General features: G+C 38.8%; 1 protein-coding gene across 1 annotated transcript in view; it reads left to right on the top strand.

The window, feature by feature from the left end:
* The window catches only part of COL15A1 (collagen type XV alpha 1 chain), a 116,733-nt gene that overhangs the window by 40,162 nt on the left and 57,247 nt on the right, over window positions 1-19,324 (top strand). Inside the window, exons 4-11 of the mRNA XM_066571677.1 lie at window positions 1,930-2,004; window positions 2,418-2,510; window positions 4,908-5,031; window positions 6,291-6,409; window positions 9,091-9,219; window positions 12,186-12,248; window positions 15,857-15,934; window positions 17,553-17,615. Coding sequence (XP_066427774.1) covers window positions 1,930-2,004; window positions 2,418-2,510; window positions 4,908-5,031; window positions 6,291-6,409; window positions 9,091-9,219; window positions 12,186-12,248; window positions 15,857-15,934; window positions 17,553-17,615 — 744 coding nt within the window. The remainder of the gene's footprint in view (window positions 1-1,929; window positions 2,005-2,417; window positions 2,511-4,907; window positions 5,032-6,290; window positions 6,410-9,090; window positions 9,220-12,185; window positions 12,249-15,856; window positions 15,935-17,552; window positions 17,616-19,324) is intronic.

The following is a 19,324-nucleotide window of genomic DNA, read 5'->3' on the forward strand; positions in this document are numbered from 1 at the left end:
CCCAGAGGGAGGATTGTTTTGTGGAAGAGATAAAGAAAAACTGCCCAATTAACAGAAGATAACTGCCCCACCTCTAACAGATGGCAATAGAATACACACCCCCACCCACATCTTGCAACCCAGGACATTATCCCACCTGGAAAACACATGTGGTGATCACTTGCTGAGATGACCACTAATAAATCTGTAAATATGATGACAGAAATGCATGGTGGATGACACTGTAATGCATTTCCACGGAAACAGGCTGTTCTGTATGCTATATTGAGTACATAAATTTCAGCCAATGCTCTGAGTGCTTCATTAGCACTAATTGTGACTTGTCTAGGTTCCCGTGCCTTTATTTTTTCTTGCATCATATGTCACAATTGCTTTTGAGTAGAAAAACTGAATGCTTGAACCTCATTCAAACTCTCAGTTTCTATGCCATGAACTGTTTACATTAATTGCCCGAAACAGAAACAAATCATAGCAGATTGTGCAAATGAATAGATGTCAGATGTTGGTTTGCTCTGGCTAATGGGAATTCATGTGTCTAAGGCTCTGGTTGTCAGACACAAAAGGACATAACTATCATCAGTTTTATTGAAACCAAAGGAAAATCTAGCCCTGATGCTTGTAAAGAAAAGTAGAAACCAGACAACAGCCAAGTATAGCTGAATCAGTGATGATGCCAGATGCTGCAAACCGGTTTTCGCAGGGAAGGCAGCAGCAGCTATAAGACCCAGAGAGGGAGTAAATATCACATACCTACCACCCTTCTCATGCAGACTGGTCCATGATTTTCCTAGTTGGAGGAATCGGCTAGCAGTAACACTTGGGAAACATTAGAGCTCTCCATTTTACTTTCTTTATCATCCAGGGCCACAGATTAGAGCAAGAGGAGAAAAATGTGTTCTCCAAATGTGATTCACATGTACTGTGAAAAAAAAAAGATCACTTCCAGGAGACTGCTTAATTGGTTGTGCCTCCTTTCATGTATGATTTTTCAGTGAACTGTTCAGTCAGTCTGACATCATTCAATATCTGAGTTGCCCATCAAGTTTTGAGAGAAATGGGATGTTGAGATTACAGAGCTATTGCTGTAGAAGTCCAGCAAACTCAGAAGGCACCAAGCACATGAATTTCATAATCTTCAAAGGCAGATAAATTAGAGGATTTTTAAAGATAGAATCAAAAATTTTATTATTTTCTAAAATATTCTAGGTTGTGTGTTATATAGAAACATGTTCTTGACTTGAATATCTATCTTTGTGCCCTATTGTGCATCATGTGAGATCTTGTAATAAGGAAACATCCCCCACATTTCTTAAAGCACTTGAGACTTTGCAGAAAAAATAGTTAAATGTTTTAAATGAAATTGTTACTGCTCCTTCAGCAGGTCAGACTGAGAAGTATGGTTTGTGACTCTGAAAAAAGAAACATTTCATATCAGAAAATCCATCTCCTTTATTTCCATTCTGGAAAGTTTTTAACTGGTTTCTTCCTGACTCACTTTGTCACTTATTGGTATTCCTTTCCCATCCTTTGTCTCAATTTTTAGGGTTTTCACATGACACTTCTGGAGCTGCAGTGCACTTCTTACCTAAAAAACCAGAATTTTTTACAGCGTGTGTGACATAATCCAGGACTAGATTCTTCAGCTGGGGCACTAGCAATGTAGTGTGGTGATCACAGTGTCATTGGGACATGACAGTCATTATATTCTGGCAGCTTCCGTTTGCTCTACATTTTGCAAAAGAAAAATTTGTGAACATATTTATATCTTAAATTTGGATTACTATCATGAAATTTTATACTTTAGACCATTTTCCAAGCAATTTGGCGAATTTTGTTGCTTCATTTAATTCCCACCCCTCCACCCTCACTCCCCTTCATAAATGCTACTTAAAATATTACTTCCTTGAAATGTTTTGGTGTTCCATGTAGGGCTCAATTCAACATCTGACAATCAAATCTGACCCAAGGGCTACTGAAGATCATTGTGAAGATGATGACCCTTATGTAAGTATCCTTATAAGCACTACTTCAGTGCCTCAGAGACTTCAAAGTAAATTTCCATTTGACATCTTTCATAACACTAAATGTGGATTTTTTTCTTGGAAACATTGTATCATACTTAAATCTGTGGGGTGGATTTTGTTTACTGTACAACCCCCAAACCTATTTTTTCAAAAAGTATCATTTTGTTTTGTCTAAAAGAGCTTTCAAGAAATGAACTTTGGCTTTTATTTTTCTGAAAGATCATTTTCATGGAATGCCGTAAGTACTGAAATAAGTTAACATCATGATGACACTGAGGCTTCACGAGCCAAAAAAAGGAGCATTTTTCTGCATTTAAATAGCCAATTCCTCGGAGATCATGCTTTTTTCCCTGACTTTTATGAACTTCTTCCCAATAATTTGGTTTTGCACAGGCTTCAGGGGACAGCAGTGGCAATGGCAGCATTCAAGAACATGACAGTTCTGAGGCACAAGAGGCTCTGGCACCTTCTCATCTTCCAATAAGGGTAAATTTATTTGACTTATCTACTTTAAAACTCTGGTTTAATATTACTCTTTTAAAGGGTGGGGTCTGGATTTGATGAATAGCTTTCATAATTGGCAATTTCCAAGGCTCCTACAGAACAATGTGCACTCATCCATGAGAATGATGGCACAGTGGCAGATAAAAGATCTGGTATATTTGATAACAATCAGCAACCAGATCTTGGTAAGAGATCCCAAGATCTTGGGAAGAGTGTAATACAAGATTAGGAAAATACATATGACACTTCCTGGAACACTCTTACTCTGCACCAATTTTTATTTCAGGAAATGCTTGTGCCAAGACTATATGTGGTTAGTGGAAATCAGCTGAGTTATTCATCCTTGAATTTCTTTCCTTGTTGTTTGGGATTTTTTTAACACATGAGATTTTACCACCCTCTGATTCCTGCTGCATAATTCCTTAGCTAACTTAATGACATGTTTTGTGAAGGACGTGCACCTTTTTCTTGCCCTTCTGAACATGCTGACTGCAGCTCTCATTTGGTGGTTAATTGACTGGATAACAGAGTAAACAGCTGTTTCTTACCATTTTTAGAGTTTTCCAACACATTGTGTCTGCCTCACTTTTTGTACCTTAAATATTAAGGTATGAAGGCTTAAGACTTTTGTTTTATTAAGGCTTAAATATTCTCGTCCATTCCTCACAATGAAGCTTTCCATGTTTCTTTTGTCAAACATTCTTTTTTTTTTTTAATATAAGTTCTCATTGGTTCCTTTAGAGGAAATCAGTTGATTTCTGAGAAATGTCTTCATAGAAACTATGCTCACATTTGTCTGATATTGTACACACTTCAGCTATTTCACTATTGAATCTTACAGAACCCAAGGGCAAATACTTTTTGGTTGTGATGTCTTGTCATTCACTTACTCTGTTTCCAACCCTTTTCATACAAAGACTTCTGTTTTAGTCATATTCACTGCTGAGTTTCCTAAGAATATTTTACTGCAGGAATTTTAGCTCTTCCAGGGTCATGAATGGAAGAACACCTTATGTTTTTCTATTATAGACTTCAAATTCTCTGATCACTCTTTTTGTAACTTTATTAACTATTGACCCAGCCTCCTGCTCCTGATGTGTTTGAATAAAATTTTATTACTTTTTTGCCTTTTACATATAGCTTACCAGACTCATTTTGGCCTGCCTTGTGCTTTGCACAGAATCACAGACTAGTTGAGTTTGAAAGGGACCTTTGAAAATTGCCCTCTCCAATTCCCTTTTCAAAGCAGAGCCAAATACAGCACGTTGCTCAGTAAGCAGATTGTTAGTGCCAGTTGGTTTTTGGATTTCTTAAAGAATGGAGACTCCACAGCCTCTCTGTTTCAATAGATGTTTTTTTCTGACACATAGCCTTGTATGTGTCAGAAAAGAATTTCTTGTATTTCAAAGTGTGTCCATTGTCTCGTTTCCCTTCACTGGCTACAGAGAAGGATCTGGTTCTGTCTTCTTTACTCCCTCTTGTGAAGATCTTCTACACATTGATAAGATAGTTCTGAGCCTTCTTGAGGCAGTCCTTCCTCTCTCATCTTTCTCCAAGTGATCAAAAGACAGGCAGCTGGCCCCAGCTGGTACTGCTACGTGGGTAATTCCTCACTGGATGCAGAATTTGCACTTTTCCTGAATTTTTGCAGCCAGGTAGGGTTTTTCCAAATGGCAGCAAAATCACCCCAGTGCTTGGTGACTCCTCTGCATTTTACATCACACCACAAAATTTAATCCAGGAAATCTTACTGTGTCTTGACTTTTTCTCATTTGGATAAAACTATAGCTCATTCAGGAAATATGTCTAGCTTCTCTATCCAGAAAAATATCAATTCTTTTAGCTATTGTTTTTAGCTTCTGTTTAAGAATCTTCATAATTACTGCACTATTCAAAATTACACACAGCAATAGTAGAATTTTTTGGCTTTTATTCCTCCTTATGAAAGATGTGATTCAATTCCAGCTGGCCACTAAGCTCCATACAGCCATTTCCTCATTGCCCCACCAATGGGAGGGGAAAGAATTGGAAGAGAACTCAGAAAACTCATGGGTTGAAATAAAGACACTTTAGTAGGCAAAGCAATACTGAGCCAAGCTGGAATGAACCAAGCCAAAGGTCCTACCTCAAAATACAGTCTCTGACAAGTGTATATTGCTTGTGGTTTCCTCCCTCTCTATGAGTTGCTCGAGTGTACATCCCTTGCTTTGGAGGAATGGAGTCCAAAGGTACTACTCTATTTTTTGTCAGAATTATGGTTTGCTTCACAGATATGGTAGTTATGATTACTGTGCTTTGAGGAAGGTAATCTAGTGATTCTTCCTTTAAAACATGTGATAAGCCTTTACTCTAAAACCGTTCTTTGGGATTTTTTTTTAGCCTGAAGAGTCGTTGGCTGAGCCAGTGGAAGCCCCCCCAACCATATTGGCTTATTTGGAAGAGAATGATTTCTCTGGAAATCACAGATCAGAAGAAATCTCAGAAGCTAAATTAAAAGAACAAGGCACTGCCTCAAGTTTTGGGGCTTTTTTTGGGGGGGGGGGGGGGGTGGGTGGGGTCATTTACATTCTCTGGTTTTGAGTCTGTCATTTCCCTGTGTATGGAAAGCCACTGTCATATTTTGAGTGCTGCCAGGAAAGAAAATTCTATGGTTTTGGACGTCCCGTGTGCTAGAAAAGAACTGGCACATCAAACATTTGGTCTTTGAAAGTGCAGTCTGTTAAACTGCAATTTATTAATAGCAGCAAAGGTAAGTGGTAGCAACTACAACCACTGTTCAAACATCTCTCACTTCTCCCTCCATATAGGGGTTTATCCCAGACTCATTGTTAAACATGCAGAGAATGGATTTAACCTTCTATAGTGTGGAAGTTTCAGTTACAGAATTGTAGTTAATGTTTTAAAATCTTAAGAAAAAATTAGTTGGATAAAACTAAGAAACTGACCTAAGGAGCTGCTGTGACAATCTACTAAAAAAAAAAAATGCAAGTGTAAGGCAAAGGGAATGAAAGGAGAAAAAGCATCTTCATTCTGCTCAGGTTGGTGAGAAGCATGACACCCCTTGAGTCCTACCTCTGCAAACCCTCCTGCTGGCTCTAAAACCACATGGCATCTTTAAAAGGGATCTAAGATGGATATTTATTTGACGACTTGGTACAGTAAAGCACAGCCTTTTAGTAAAACTGAATACTGCCAAGGAATAAACAACTATTTACTACTTCTATTGCCTCCAAAGGATGTGAATGTGCCTAATGCACCAGTGGGGTGTTTTGGGTGCAAGAGTAGGCAGCACAGCAATGACAGCAAGGCATAATGCAGTGAGGAATCCTGTTCTCCATTGCTAGGACAACTTCAAGACCCTCCTAGAAAACAAAAAAAAAAAGCTAAATATATTAATAAGGCCAAAGACAGTGTTGTTATTTTAACTCCACACATACTTCAGATAGTACCTGTTGTAATTAACTCTCATTTTTTTGTGTTACATGGATGAAAAATAGGCAACCATTAGACTAGAGCCTGAGGAAAACAGGATGATGCAATACAGTTCTGGACATTAAAATAGACATGTTTTGTAATTTTACTCTCACCTTTCTCTTTTTTTTCTTTTCTTTTAAAATTTTCAGAGTTGTAAAATGACTAATATTAATCATTGGAATGTATTCTAGTCATAATCTGAATAATTTATTTTTTCATAAAACTAGTAGCATCTGTCTGAGCAGGTTTTCTTTTGCTCTCTCATTAATAAGTGATTGTTTTATTTAGATTTAGCTATCATGGAAACTGGACAAGACAACAGTGAGTCTACCACTGTCACACAGAAAATGCTAAGAGAAGAAGATGGCTCTGGTGCTGGTGTTTTGCCAGGAGTAAGCAGAGAGGAGGTCTGTATAACAGGTGGATCACATGCCTAGTCTTTTAGTCCCAAGAACATAAAAATCTGGGCTTTGAAACATATAGCATTTGTAAGGCAGTGTGTAACCTGAATTCTGTGTGGTTCTACAAATTAGAATTACATAGGTCACCCATTTGCAATCCTGTGAGCTACTGGAATACTTGCCCTATTTGTTGGTATGTTTCAAAAAAATCATCTGGCAGTACATTTTTTATTGATTAACATTCCTACTTCAACAGCCACCAGAGATTTTTCTAAGCAAAAAATAAATAACGACCTTTCCTTCCTCTTGCCTTGAGACTCCCACACCAAAAGTCCATTCTTTTTATTGCTTGATACTACAGTCATGACAGCTTCTTTTTGCCAGTAAACACTCAGTGTCATAAATGACAGAAATATAGAATTAAATTTCCACATTGTGTGTGTTTAGTTCAAATGTTTAAGGCTGCTCCTTGCAGGGTCTTCTTGTGTTCCTGTGTTTACTGGGATAAAATATAGCAAGTGGTGAAACATTAAGTTAAGGATCATCCATTGGAGCTGACATAAGTTTTAGTATTTGTTGGAGAGCTTCCAAATATAATTCCTCTAACATTTTCATGCCTGAATTCACATATTTTTAAATCAGCCATTCTAGTATTAGTTTATATAAATAAATAAACCAAATATCAGATGAACTATTACCATTTTTTTTTTCATTTTGGACCATTTTTCTTAAATAAAAATTCAGTCTTGATTTAGGAATTGTGCCACATTAAGCTTATATCTGTTGTGACAAGTAGTTTTGCTACTTACTGATCTTTATAAGATTTCCTTAACTTTATTTCAATTTCTACATATTTTTCATTACACAGATACGCAAGAGGACTATATATTATAATAATGACCAATCATTTAGAAAATAATAACTTTAAAGAGTTGTTACTGCCACTTGTCTCTCAGTTTTTGCTTTGTTTCATGCTATTAATCACTGCTCAATGCTCCAATCTCTCCCTTTGCAAGGCCTCCTGTCCTTCAGGAGCGCCACCAGCACCTCCCAGTTTGGAATCATCAGCAAACTTGCTCATGGTGCATTCAATTTCTGCATCCAGATCACTGAGAGATATATTGAACAGAACCAGCCCTAGAATGAAGCCCCAAGGAATACCACTGGGGACCAGTCACCAGCCAGATGTGGTCCTGTTCACCGTAACTCTTAAGCTCTGTCCTTCAGCCAGATCTTCACCCAGTGCACCATGAACTCACTCATCCCACAGCTCAAAAATCTGCCCCAAAGGATGCTGTGATGGACAGCATCAAAAACTTTATGAAAACCTAGGGAAATTACATCTACCTTTGTCTCTTCATCCTTCATGTGGGTGACCACCACAGAAAGAAAGCAAACCAGTTCAACAGGATTTTGCTTTGTGAACCCAGGCTGAGTGTTCTTGATAAGTTCTTTTAAGTGCTTTTCAGTGGTACTCAGTATAATCTTCTCCTTAATCTAGCCTAAGTTTAGGCTGACAGATCTGTAGTTCTGCATCTTCCCTTACACCCTTTTTGTAGACTGGAATAACACTGATTATGTTCCAGTCAACAGGAACCTGCCCAGACTCTCAAGATCTTTGGAAGATGATTGAGAGGGGTCCTGCTATACCATCTGCTTCAGTACTCTAACACTGAATCAGGAATCCTGTTGTCTCATTCAGGCTATGATCCCTACCCACAGTTTAACTACATAGATTCTCTTCTCAATTTTTTTCCAGATGGAAAAAAAATTCTGTAATTAGTCCAGATTAAAAAAATAATCCTGGTCTTTGGGACCTTTCCTTTTGGCAAAACCCAGAAAGGTCTTTTAAAAAATGATCTTACAGTTCCTTTGCTGAAAGCTGTCATCCTGTTAACTTGAAAATGCTTTGAGACTTATTATATTTCATCCCTCCTAGTTTCATTAGCTGCTAATGGAACTCAAAATATTTCATTGGTGTTTTAAAATGTGAGTAAATTCTACTGCTTCTTTCAAAATACAATACTGAATTACATGTTTTGTTCTGTATACTTGTTTTTCATTTAAATATGTATTAATGTCCAAGCTTCATTCCTGGAAGGTTTTGTTTTGTTCCTGGAATATTTGAATTATTCCTTTTGTTGTTATTACTTTCTCTGTACCAAATACTAATGTTTAGCAATATTTTAGTCTTTCTGCTGTCCATTTTCACTCTTTGTTATAATTGTTTCATCTTCTGCCACTTTTTAACCAACATGTAACCCTCCTTTGTTAGAGTCCTGGATCTTGGGGAAGTTGGCTAAAACACTCCAAAACATGTCTATCTTAACTCTTGCAGTTAACTCTGGCAGACTGAGTAGGTGAAAACTGTATTTTTTCAAACCTACACTATTGACTTAGACAATGCAGATTTATGTAGATATGAAATTAGATCATGGTCATTTGCATATAGGTAACCAGCTTGGAGAGCCATTTATTTTTAATTGAAATGAATGATCTTCAACATGGATTGCCTTTGCTGAATGGAATATACAGTTTGTATGATGCCTGTCAGGTTCTGGCTGCATAGAACAAACCAAGGGTTGGAGGAGAAAGGGAAGGGGCGGGGAGGGGAGGGGCGTGGCTAGAGAGAGAAATGGGGAAAGTAATACAACACATTTTTCATATTTCACATTTTAATTACTCAGGGCCAGAAAGGTCAGGAAGTAGAAGACGGGTCCACAGAGTCTCTAGGAGGGTCAGGAATTGAAGATGTGGAAAATAAAGATCAAGGACATCCTGGATATCCAGGGAAACTTGGGGAGCTTGGTCAGCCTGTGAGTATTTTCTCTCTGTTGAAAGAGAACATGTATTTTAGAAAGCGTAATAGTGATCCATCACACATGCATGGAGAGCTGGAACTGCACAGCCTTGCACACTGTCACCTGTTACACTTCTGTGAGATGGGTTTTAGCCCAGCAGCTCAGGAGGATCCTGCCTACGCTGCACACTTGCCAGGGGCAGGGGCCTGGTGGCAGCCATCAGAAAGCAAAGGCAAACAGCTGCTGTGCTGACACAGAAATGTTCTCAGAGCAGCAATTCCACCAACTCCTTGGACAGCACTGCAGCACCCTGCAGTGCTGCATGTTTAAGTGCGGACAAAGGTGCAGAACTCACAGGCCTCCTTCTGTGGCTTCTCTATATCCAGGATGTTTCACACTTCAGATCCTTGTGAACCATCAGCACAAGATGCATGAGATTAAAGAGAGGTGCAAAGCATTGCACTGTGCTTGATACAGTTCTGGTTTGTCATTTTGTCACTTCATGGCACATTGCAATTTAATTAATTGCTTTTATCTTTTGTTACTTCTATGTTACAGTGTTTGATTTGTCTTTCTAACCAAGATTTTCTATTTTCGGGCATTTCTGGTAAAAATGGGTCACCCATAAGTATTTTTTATACATATTTTGGTTAACTGAACTAATAAAAACACAACATTTTTTATGAGGATCTGCTACATTGAGGCTTAAGCAGCAAAGTGTTTTCTTCATCTTCTCTCTTTAGAAGACAGTTCTGGTGCCATAATTGACACCCTCAGGTTGTTAAGAGAGTAAAATTCGGGTTTCTAAGAGAAATTTATGATTTCCCAGTTGCAAAGAAAGTAAGAGGCATGGCATTGCGTAAGCAGCTGTATCAGGAATTCAGCTCTGGTGAGGCTGGCTTTTTTTTGCAGAGGGAATTTCAAAAGGGGACATACTCAGACCCTTTCTAGAGGGGTGCTTCATTGACCCTCCATGGACACATGCTTCCATGTTTCCTGCTCCTAACCTCTGCTGCAATTAACTTTGTAGTTAATTGAGAGTACTTTTGAGTTAATTGAAATGTACCTCTCCCCCCTTTAATCCCGTGCAGTAATTCAACTGCATCTTCTATTCATCATTCCTGCTTTCCTTTCTCTGTCCTTTCTACTTTACCCTTCTCTGTCACATTTGCTGTCCTCTTCCTGGGGTGTTCCTTTACAGCTTCTCCAGATAACTCCCAGCCCTGGGTCAGCCCACCACCAGCTGCTGATAGCCTGCACATGCATCCTCTGTGTGAGGTATTGCCCAGCAAAGCACACAAAAACAAACCTGTAGCTGTCACATTCCGTGCGCGTCTCAGCTGCTGTTCTGTATCTGTCCTCCACTGATGTTCTGCTGCCTTGCTTCTTTGTTTCCTTTCTCATTTCTTTGTCACTGCCACTTTGTGCACCCTTCCCTCTCCAGGACCTTACCACCCAGAGGCTGTCACTATTCCATGCCTGCTCCTCTTTTTCTATTCTAACATGTGCCAGTGCCATGAGCTTCCTGACCCTTCCTGCCCCCTGCAACTGAACCTCAAATGAAACTGGTGTGTTTTAAGAAATTAAAAAAATAATTCAGTGGTCATTCATGGAGTGCATTATTGTGCTCCTTCCTGAATGCTGACTTCAAACACTGGTATGCTTAAAGAAATATAGCTAGGTTTGCAAACATTTAGCCAAAACTCAGGTTTTGTGCCATTAAGGAGTTTTTGGACAAGAAGTTTATATTTTATGTATTAACAGAAATCTGACTACTTTCATGCAGCATATCGTCAAAGAAAATTCTATTAAACCAATATATCTTAGAGAAAATTCTTCAAATGTAATTCAGATGCTTCAAAACCAATTATCTTCTCCTTGTGAACACAATCCCAATTTCTATTATAGACATTTTGTGACAGTGTCTTACATTTTTGTAGTTGCTCTTTTGTCCATGTGCATCTGGTTTCCAGTCTTACATTTACCCATGCAAGTTTACTTTTGGTTTGATGGGGCTTCACTCATCAATGAAATTAGTGTGTTCTACATTTATGTTGGTAATGTGTTTGCTACTTTTCTATGAACCTGCTACCAGTTTCTCTACAGGAAAAATCATCATAGGAAAAAAAACATCCTTCAGCCTTAGAGATACATTTTTCTCCCTAATGACTTTATATAACCCATCTTTAAAATTAAGGCAGTCCTAAAACTTGTCCAGTAGAGTCCATAACCACAGCTGTTCTGATTCCCAAAATGCCAAAATAGTGGGAAAATTATTTATTTCCCTACTGAGTATTGTCTTGAGTGTCCTAACTGAATTCATAAGCACCCCCATTTTATAAGAGCACTGACTTTAAACCTGGTGGAGTTCTTTCTAGCCAGTGAATGAGCCTCTATGCATATTGTATGGAGGTGATATGAAGATATAAAGAGTAGTTTAGTATTCATTTGACTGGTGAAGTTTAGAATGGAAAATGGGGTGAAATGCTATCTAGTATACCACATTGCCAGTCAGAAGTATCTTCAGGAAGGATACTAGTTTGTAGAAGATGAATAGATTCAAGTTGGTTAAGGAAAAAAAAGTTTTAGTAGATGGAGGGAGCAGGCTTAAGTTGATGGTATAATTTTGTGCACTCAGAGCAGCAGCTGGTAGTAATGTGTAACCAATATTACAGTTTTAAAAATCCTTGCCATCAGTGCTGTGGCAGTCCTGTTGGCACTCTGTCAAACCCAAATGCAGCCTGCAGGTGTTTCCATCAGAATCCCCCAAATAGGCTTCTCCTCTCTGTGGGAAGAGTAGGCACATTTTTTGAGCACTGCCAGGGGCATTCTATGCCAAGTCTCTCTTACTTCCTCCCACTGTACAAACCAAGAGTTAGAAAGAACCTAGCACCATTAAATCCAGCCTCTGCTGCTAAGTGTACAGCCTGTTCAACTTACATGAAAGAAAATGTCTAATTAAAAAAAAAAATTCCTTTTAGGGCAAAAATGGATCTCAGGGGCTGCCAGGACAGAAAGGAAAAGCAGGCCCAAAAGGTGAAAAGGTATGTGTCCTGTTAATCCCCAGCAATCAATCAGATACAATTTATTCTTAGATATGTATTAATTTGGTATAGTCTGAGAGAGGCATAAAATATGGAATCACAGGAAGAATTTAAACATCCTACTGTTCATTCATGAATGGCTGGATGACACCACACCAGAATAAGTATTTTTCAAGGATGTGAATAAACTTCAGCAGTAGAAAAAGTTGGGCTTTCACAGAAGAGCTGAGGAAGATTTATTGAACACTTAATAAAGAAAAGGCAGTTGTTGTATATAACTGCTCTGGGCAACTTACTCTACTGGGTAAGTGATTTAACAGAAGCAGTATAATCATATTACCCTTAGGAAATGAACATAATTGAAATAAGACTTAAACCATCTGAAGTAACAGCTTGTATCTCTTCTGAGATGAAGTGAGATGTAATGGATTCATCTATTATTAAAGTACATGTTGTACACAAAATTGACATACAGATAGTAAGTCCAAGTGTCAAATTATAATTCCTTTCATCTGTTTAACAAAACAACACAGACTCCATAAATTCACAAACATGACCCATATAAATCTCATCTATTCAGATTAGTTTGAAATTGTCCAGAATCATTTCAAAGGTAAAATTACTCTCCAGTACAGGAATCAGGTAATGAGATTGCATGGCAACCCCCTATCTCTATGTCTAGCTGTAATAGAAATTTGTTGAGCAGAGTGTTCTCATAAACTGTAGAGAAGTGAAAGCATGTGGGGCAGTCAGGGAGCATCTCAGGTACATCATGATGGAGACACTCTTGCTCTCCTCTGGGACCTGTCTCAGGTACGTGTTCACAAAATCAGGCAGTGTGGGAGACAAACAGGAGGACTTACAAGTCCATGCACAGTCACAGGGCTACCACCTCCCAGAGATTCCAGAGACATGGTGGGATCACTCACAACAGGAGTGCTACAGTGTATGGATACAGGCCCTTCAGGAAAGATAGGCTGGGAAGGCAGATTATCATTAAAACACTCTGTCGGTTGTCAGCAGGCATCACAGGCACATAAATGTCGTTTGACAATTAGCTTTTTAGGTTTCTTGCAAATCTGCTTTGGTCCTTCTTGTGACCAAAGTTATTTCTAGGGTACTTGGTACTGACATAAATAATTCATCTGTAGGAAACCATAAAATCAGACAGGATTCTTTTAATGAAAACAAAGCAAATGGAAAAAATGCCAAGATTATTTTGCAGCTGCTATAGCGGCAGTTTCTGTTGGGTGACCATTCCAATCTTCAGCAACAAGTGCTACACCTACACTGGCTAATGGAACACGCCCAGGAACTGATTTGCTGATGGTTCAGACTTGCAGGCATGGTCCCTGACAATGTTTTGGCTTGTATCAAATAAACTTCACTCAGACAATGCTCAGGCCATCAGTTGTTAACTACTCCCATCACACTGCAAGATGAGACTGAGCATAGGCTCTGTACTCCTCCAGTGCCATCCCAGTAAGCTTTTAACTTTCAAATACTCATGCTGATGGAATTCAGTGTATGTCTAAAGTTATTTAATGCAAAATGTACAAAAAAACGTGCTCAAAATACTAGCTTTGAACATGTAGGGCTAAAAGGAGTCCCAGAGTCAAGTACCTAAGGATTGTGGGCTCAGCCAGTCTGTTCCAGCTGACCTCACAACCAAAGGCCATCCAGCCTAAGTTTATTGATCAGAATAGCCATCAGAAGGAGAAAATTCTAGCAGCAGGAGAAGCAGCTTAGCTGTAGAGAGCAAAAGTTATATTGGAAAGGAAAATACTCCAATGGTCTTTTCCTGATTACTTTTATGTCTACTTTAGTAAAGACCTCTTAAGCTTAGTTTTTCATTTAAAAATTGGATGAAGATTTTCAAGGGACACTTCAAAGACACACTGTGAAGTTAGCAAAAGAGTGCTAAAAATCCTAATGATACATTCAAGAGCACTGAGGAAAGCCAACCGCTTCATATGCAGAGCTTTGTCTTGGAAATACTTTAAACAGACAATTCTTGCAGTAAAAACAGGACAAACAAGACACTGTTCTGATCCTCTTTTATATATATGAATTATTTTTAAGTTATCAGTTGTTCAGCAAATTGTTTCAATATCCTAATGAGTATGATTTCCTAGGCCTGGCTGTGTGGGTGGAGTGACCAAAGCTTAAAGAATACACAAAAATTCATAACTGTTATGCTGTCTAAAGACAGTCAGCACCTTTTCCAGTATAACAATATCTAAATTTCAGGAACAGTAGTAGGATCCACCTTCCTCTTTCTGGTTCTTCTAACTGAAAACGGAAATCCAAGAATGAATGGGGCACTACATATCAGTGGAGAATGGGGAGCTGCTGTCACTTTTCCGCCATGGTCAATGTTCTTTGTAGAAATACAGACATGAGATGCTCCTTGGGAATGGATACAGTCAGGCTTCCTAAAAATGACCATGACCCAAATGTGATATCTGAGGTTTTTTCTTCCCTGCAGTGCACACAAAGTGGAAGAAATTGCATGAAAGCAAACACCAAACAAGCACTGCCAGGAACTAATGTAATAGTCATTGGAAAAAAACAAGGATGTTTTAAAATTAATGAAGAGCATCTGTAACTGAACATGCTGGCAGACAGTGAAAATAGCCCCAAATTAATTAAACACACTCTCTCTGAATATGACTGAAGTATCACTATAGGAACCATTTGACAAAGCTGCAGGGAACAAAGAACTGAATGAATACATTTATCTAATGAACTCTCAAGCATAAAGAGCAAGTGACCAAGACACAGTTAAAAGTCAGTGTTGCCTGCTATGTAATCAAATATGTGAATTTATAGAACACAGTTTAAATGCTCATAAGCCCAGACAGCAAATTGGCAGGTTAGAGGGTAAAGCACAGATCAGTGGAGGCAAAACCTCAACTCTTGGCTCGAGTGAAAAATACTGGACTTGAGCAGAAAAATTATTAAAAGTCACAAACATCTTAAGCCGAAACAATTCAAACTAACTTCACCAAAATGTCAGAGATGATGTAAGAAAGACAAATTATAAGAAATGGTAGTAATTATGAGGAAAATGACACATATTTGAACAGCAACTTTCATTGTGTTGGCAGTAGATAAAGGTCAACACACAGAAGAAAAATCATGTTGTGGTAGTATTGAAAAAAGCATTAGAGAGGTTACCAATAAAATCAAGACATTTACAGATTGAATATCATGGTGTGACCACACTGACTACATTTTTTTCTGGTTTGGTTTGGTTTTTCTTTGGTTTTTTTTTTTGGTGGGGTGAGGGTTCATATATAATATGCCCTAAAATATGCAAGATCCACAGTTAAACCTCATTCTGGCAAGACATATGTACTGCCTAATGCTGTTAATGCTGCTTGTACATTTTCAAATTCATTGCAGAAGTTAGAAAAGGAAGAGTTCTTTCTTCCATTGCCAATGTGAACATTGTGTTCCTTGGGAGCTTGTCTTAGCAATGAACGAAGTCCTACCCTGCTCATAAGCAGCCACTCTTGTGACTGGAAATCCATTGAGATTGTAGCTAGTGCTTATAGTCTTTATATGGTTAAATCCTTGCTGACTTATTTTAATTCCCTTTTCAGGGCGATCCTGGTGAGGGATTGCCAGGATCCCCTGGACGACCAGGACCTCCAGGACCATCTGCTCCTTCCAGAGGATTAGTGAGTATTTGGAGCTCTCTGTTAATGAGCTCAGCTTGCCACAGAGAACTCCAGAACTAAACAGGAGGTTTTCTCTGGGAAAGTAGCCTGACAGCCAGAGAGATAATCATGTTTTCTAAAACATTCATGCAGAAATGCAAATAAATGTCTGACTGAAGTGTAAGCTACATAAACATCCAGTATTCACTTTTTAAAACGTCAGTGGATGTGTGTGTTCTCCTGTGGAAAAGCAACAATATATGGGAGAACACAAAAATTTCCATGAAAAGGCATTCTAAACTTAAATTATTAATTTCTTCCTGCTACGGAACAGAGAAGTGATTTGACAGTCAGTTATGTTTGCTGTCATTAAATACTAGAACACATACTAACATGATGGCAGTGTTTGTATTTTGAGTGCTTAGTACTCAGGCAATGTTAAAGAATGAGTTTCAGATCCATCTCACTGCAGTACTTGGACTTTTCTCACTATATCTATGAGGATACATGTGCATGCTGCTAAAGACGGAATCTGGCCTGAATTTTAGGTTCATGGTGTGAGAGCTGATTTTATGCTTAGACATAGTTCACCACTGACACCAGTGGAAATCCTGGACTTTTACACAAAGCCATCTGTCACACTGGATATCATGAGTGTTTAACAAGAGAGTTTGAAACATATTCCACTAGCCAAAATGGATTATATGCTCCCCTGATTTTGGTCTGCTAAATTAAGCCAATATATTTCTGCAGCATAAAAACAGATTAACTGTGTTCTGCTGCATTACTGAGCCTGCCCTGCTGCTTCAGGAGACCAGCAGGGCAGCTCCAAATCCCTAAGACAAGGTGCTCCAGGCCAAAAGTTTTACCCAGTCAAAGGTCACTTCTACAAATATAGCAGGGAACACAGCCTTTACTTCCTTGTTCTCTGTGACAGCAAGTTTCAAGGCCTTTTATTCTGTAGTGAGGTGGAAGAAGTCTCAGTGCAGCCAAGGAATGCATCCTTAATTCCCAAGCATTTGAAACATTCGCTTTGGTACTCTGATAATTTATTCAGGTAGTACTTCTCTCGGTGCTTTTCTTTGTAGTCTGCAAAATGTACACAGCTATGAAACTCACCAAGGACTAAAAGCTAAGGTGTTTTTTCAACAGAAGGTCTTAGAAATGGCTTTGCTATATTGATTTCTCCTTATAAAAGTCATCTTTTTAATTCCAGTTGTAGTAATCTCAGAATTGGGCTTTTTAAAGGAGGGAAGCATTGTAGGAAACAGGGGCTATTTGTAAGATCTGCATTTTAGGATATTCTTAATGTTGACAGGTACTGTTGAAGTTAAAATTTGTCTGAGATATTATTTCAGTTCACTTAAACATTCTCATGGCATGTGTGTCCTGCAGGACAGTTATCACTGTGCTCATAGAGCACCTGCAGGTAAGTACAGTGCCCTGTGACTACAAAAGAAGATGGTATGAAACACCAGAAACATAAGTGAAATGTTTTTCTTGTATTATAATTTATTTTACCAGTGACAGACTGCTGTAAGGATATTGATGATAGCTGTATTTTCAGTTAATGTCAAGTGATATTTCCATTTGTCATCTTTAGAAGCAGTAATTTAAAATGGAATTCTCCTAATTTCAGAATAGACTGGAACCTGAAGAATCAGGTTCTGGAGATACTGACAGAGAGACTGAGATTTTAAGGGTAAGCAAATATTGATATTTTTCATGATAAAGAGCTTTATTTTACTCATGCAGGTTGTAGAATTTTTCATAATGCAAGTTTTATACATGCTTAATTTACAGCATCTAGAAAGGATTTGTAGGGTTTCATTTCAAGGTCAGAAAAGGCCTAAATGCTTGTGAGTGGGGAAGAAATATGAGACAGGAGGCGGCCACCAAAGAAATAATGGCAGGAGGACTTTTCAAAATGAGAAAATGCTTTTAATCTGACTATGAGAAGACAGTAAAGAGGAGAGAGATGGGAATCATAGGTTCATGGAATCATAGAAAGGCATAAATGACATCTTGTTCCAGCACCCCTGCCATGGTCAGGGAAACCTTGCACCAGACCAGGTTGCTCAGGGCCCCATCCAACCTGGCCTTGAACATTTCCAGGGATGGGGCATCCATAGCTTCTCTGGGCAACCTGTGCCAGTGCCTCACCACCCTCAGAGTAAAGAATTTCTTCCTAATGTCTAATCTAAACCTACCCTCTGTCAGATTGAAGCCATCATCCCCTATCCTGTTACCATAGACCCTTGTAAACAGCCCCTATCCTGCTCTCTACCAAGCCTCTTTTAGTCAGCGGAAGGCATTATATGGCCCTAGTCTTTGCTTTTTTCAATATAGAGTATCTGTTCTAAAAAAAAATAAGTGTATCTGTATGAAATGCTTTATGGTGCAGCTTTCTGGTGAACTGAACAGCAGTAACACTGCAGCTTTCTGAGTTCATTATGGTTCCTATGAACTCCAGAATGCTCTAGCCCACTGGAGGCCTCTACTTTGTAGCACAACTAGAGGTATTTTTCATTCTCTCAGACTGGTTTCTGCCTCAGGAGTCCTCTTCTGTTTCTTTCTTTTTACTCAGAAGTGCTTACTACCCAAGGCCCTTCAGGAGTCAGTTGCCACATGCTGAAAGTTAGCAATCTTGCCTAATTTAGGACCCTCTTCAGATACCTTTTGTAGGTGACAAGACAGGTGAGTGCACTGCAGAAGGCTCTGTTCAGTGCACTGAAAATCCAAGATAAGCCTCTTCCAGATAGAATCCTGTACACGGGCTCAAGTCAGAATTAAAGATTTCCTGACTTATAGTGCCATGGCCCAAAACTTCAAGTTCTCTGTCTCTGCCTGCTAATGCAACCAGTAACACAGATGAACTTGGACATGGGAGGAACTATTTGCAAACATACTGTTCCTCCTAAAATAACATTTCCCTCATTTTATTCCATTTGTTTAATTTAAATACCTCTGCTCATGTCCATGCAGGATAGATCTTTAGAGCAGAGGCCAGTTTTACAGCACTAAGCAGGTCTGGACCATGAGTAGGGATTCTCAGTGCTCCAGCAATAACATGGACAAACCCTATGAAATGGTAGAGGAGAAAAAACCAACCATTTCCCTCTGTACAATGATGGTTTCTTTATGGTTAAGTCTCTTATCATTAGATCGATCCTTGGGATATGTCTGAGATCTCTATTGGGTTACAGAGAGCTGACAGCATTACTTTTTGTTTTAAATGTTTCTATTTCAATGCTATGAGGTGGCAGAGTTCAGAGAGCACAGGTGAGGGAGGTCAGTGTGACCCTATGTAAGGGCATATCTGTGAAACCAAAATTGGTTCTCAGTGAAGCAGAATGTGGGTGGAAACCCCAGCTGAGTTTTTATGGCTTTATGAGCCTGAAAAGTCTATGT

The sequence above is a fragment of the Molothrus aeneus genome, chromosome 1, assembly GCF_037042795.1.
Source record: "Molothrus aeneus isolate 106 chromosome 1, BPBGC_Maene_1.0, whole genome shotgun sequence".
Taxonomy (NCBI): Eukaryota; Metazoa; Chordata; class Aves; order Passeriformes; family Icteridae; genus Molothrus; species Molothrus aeneus.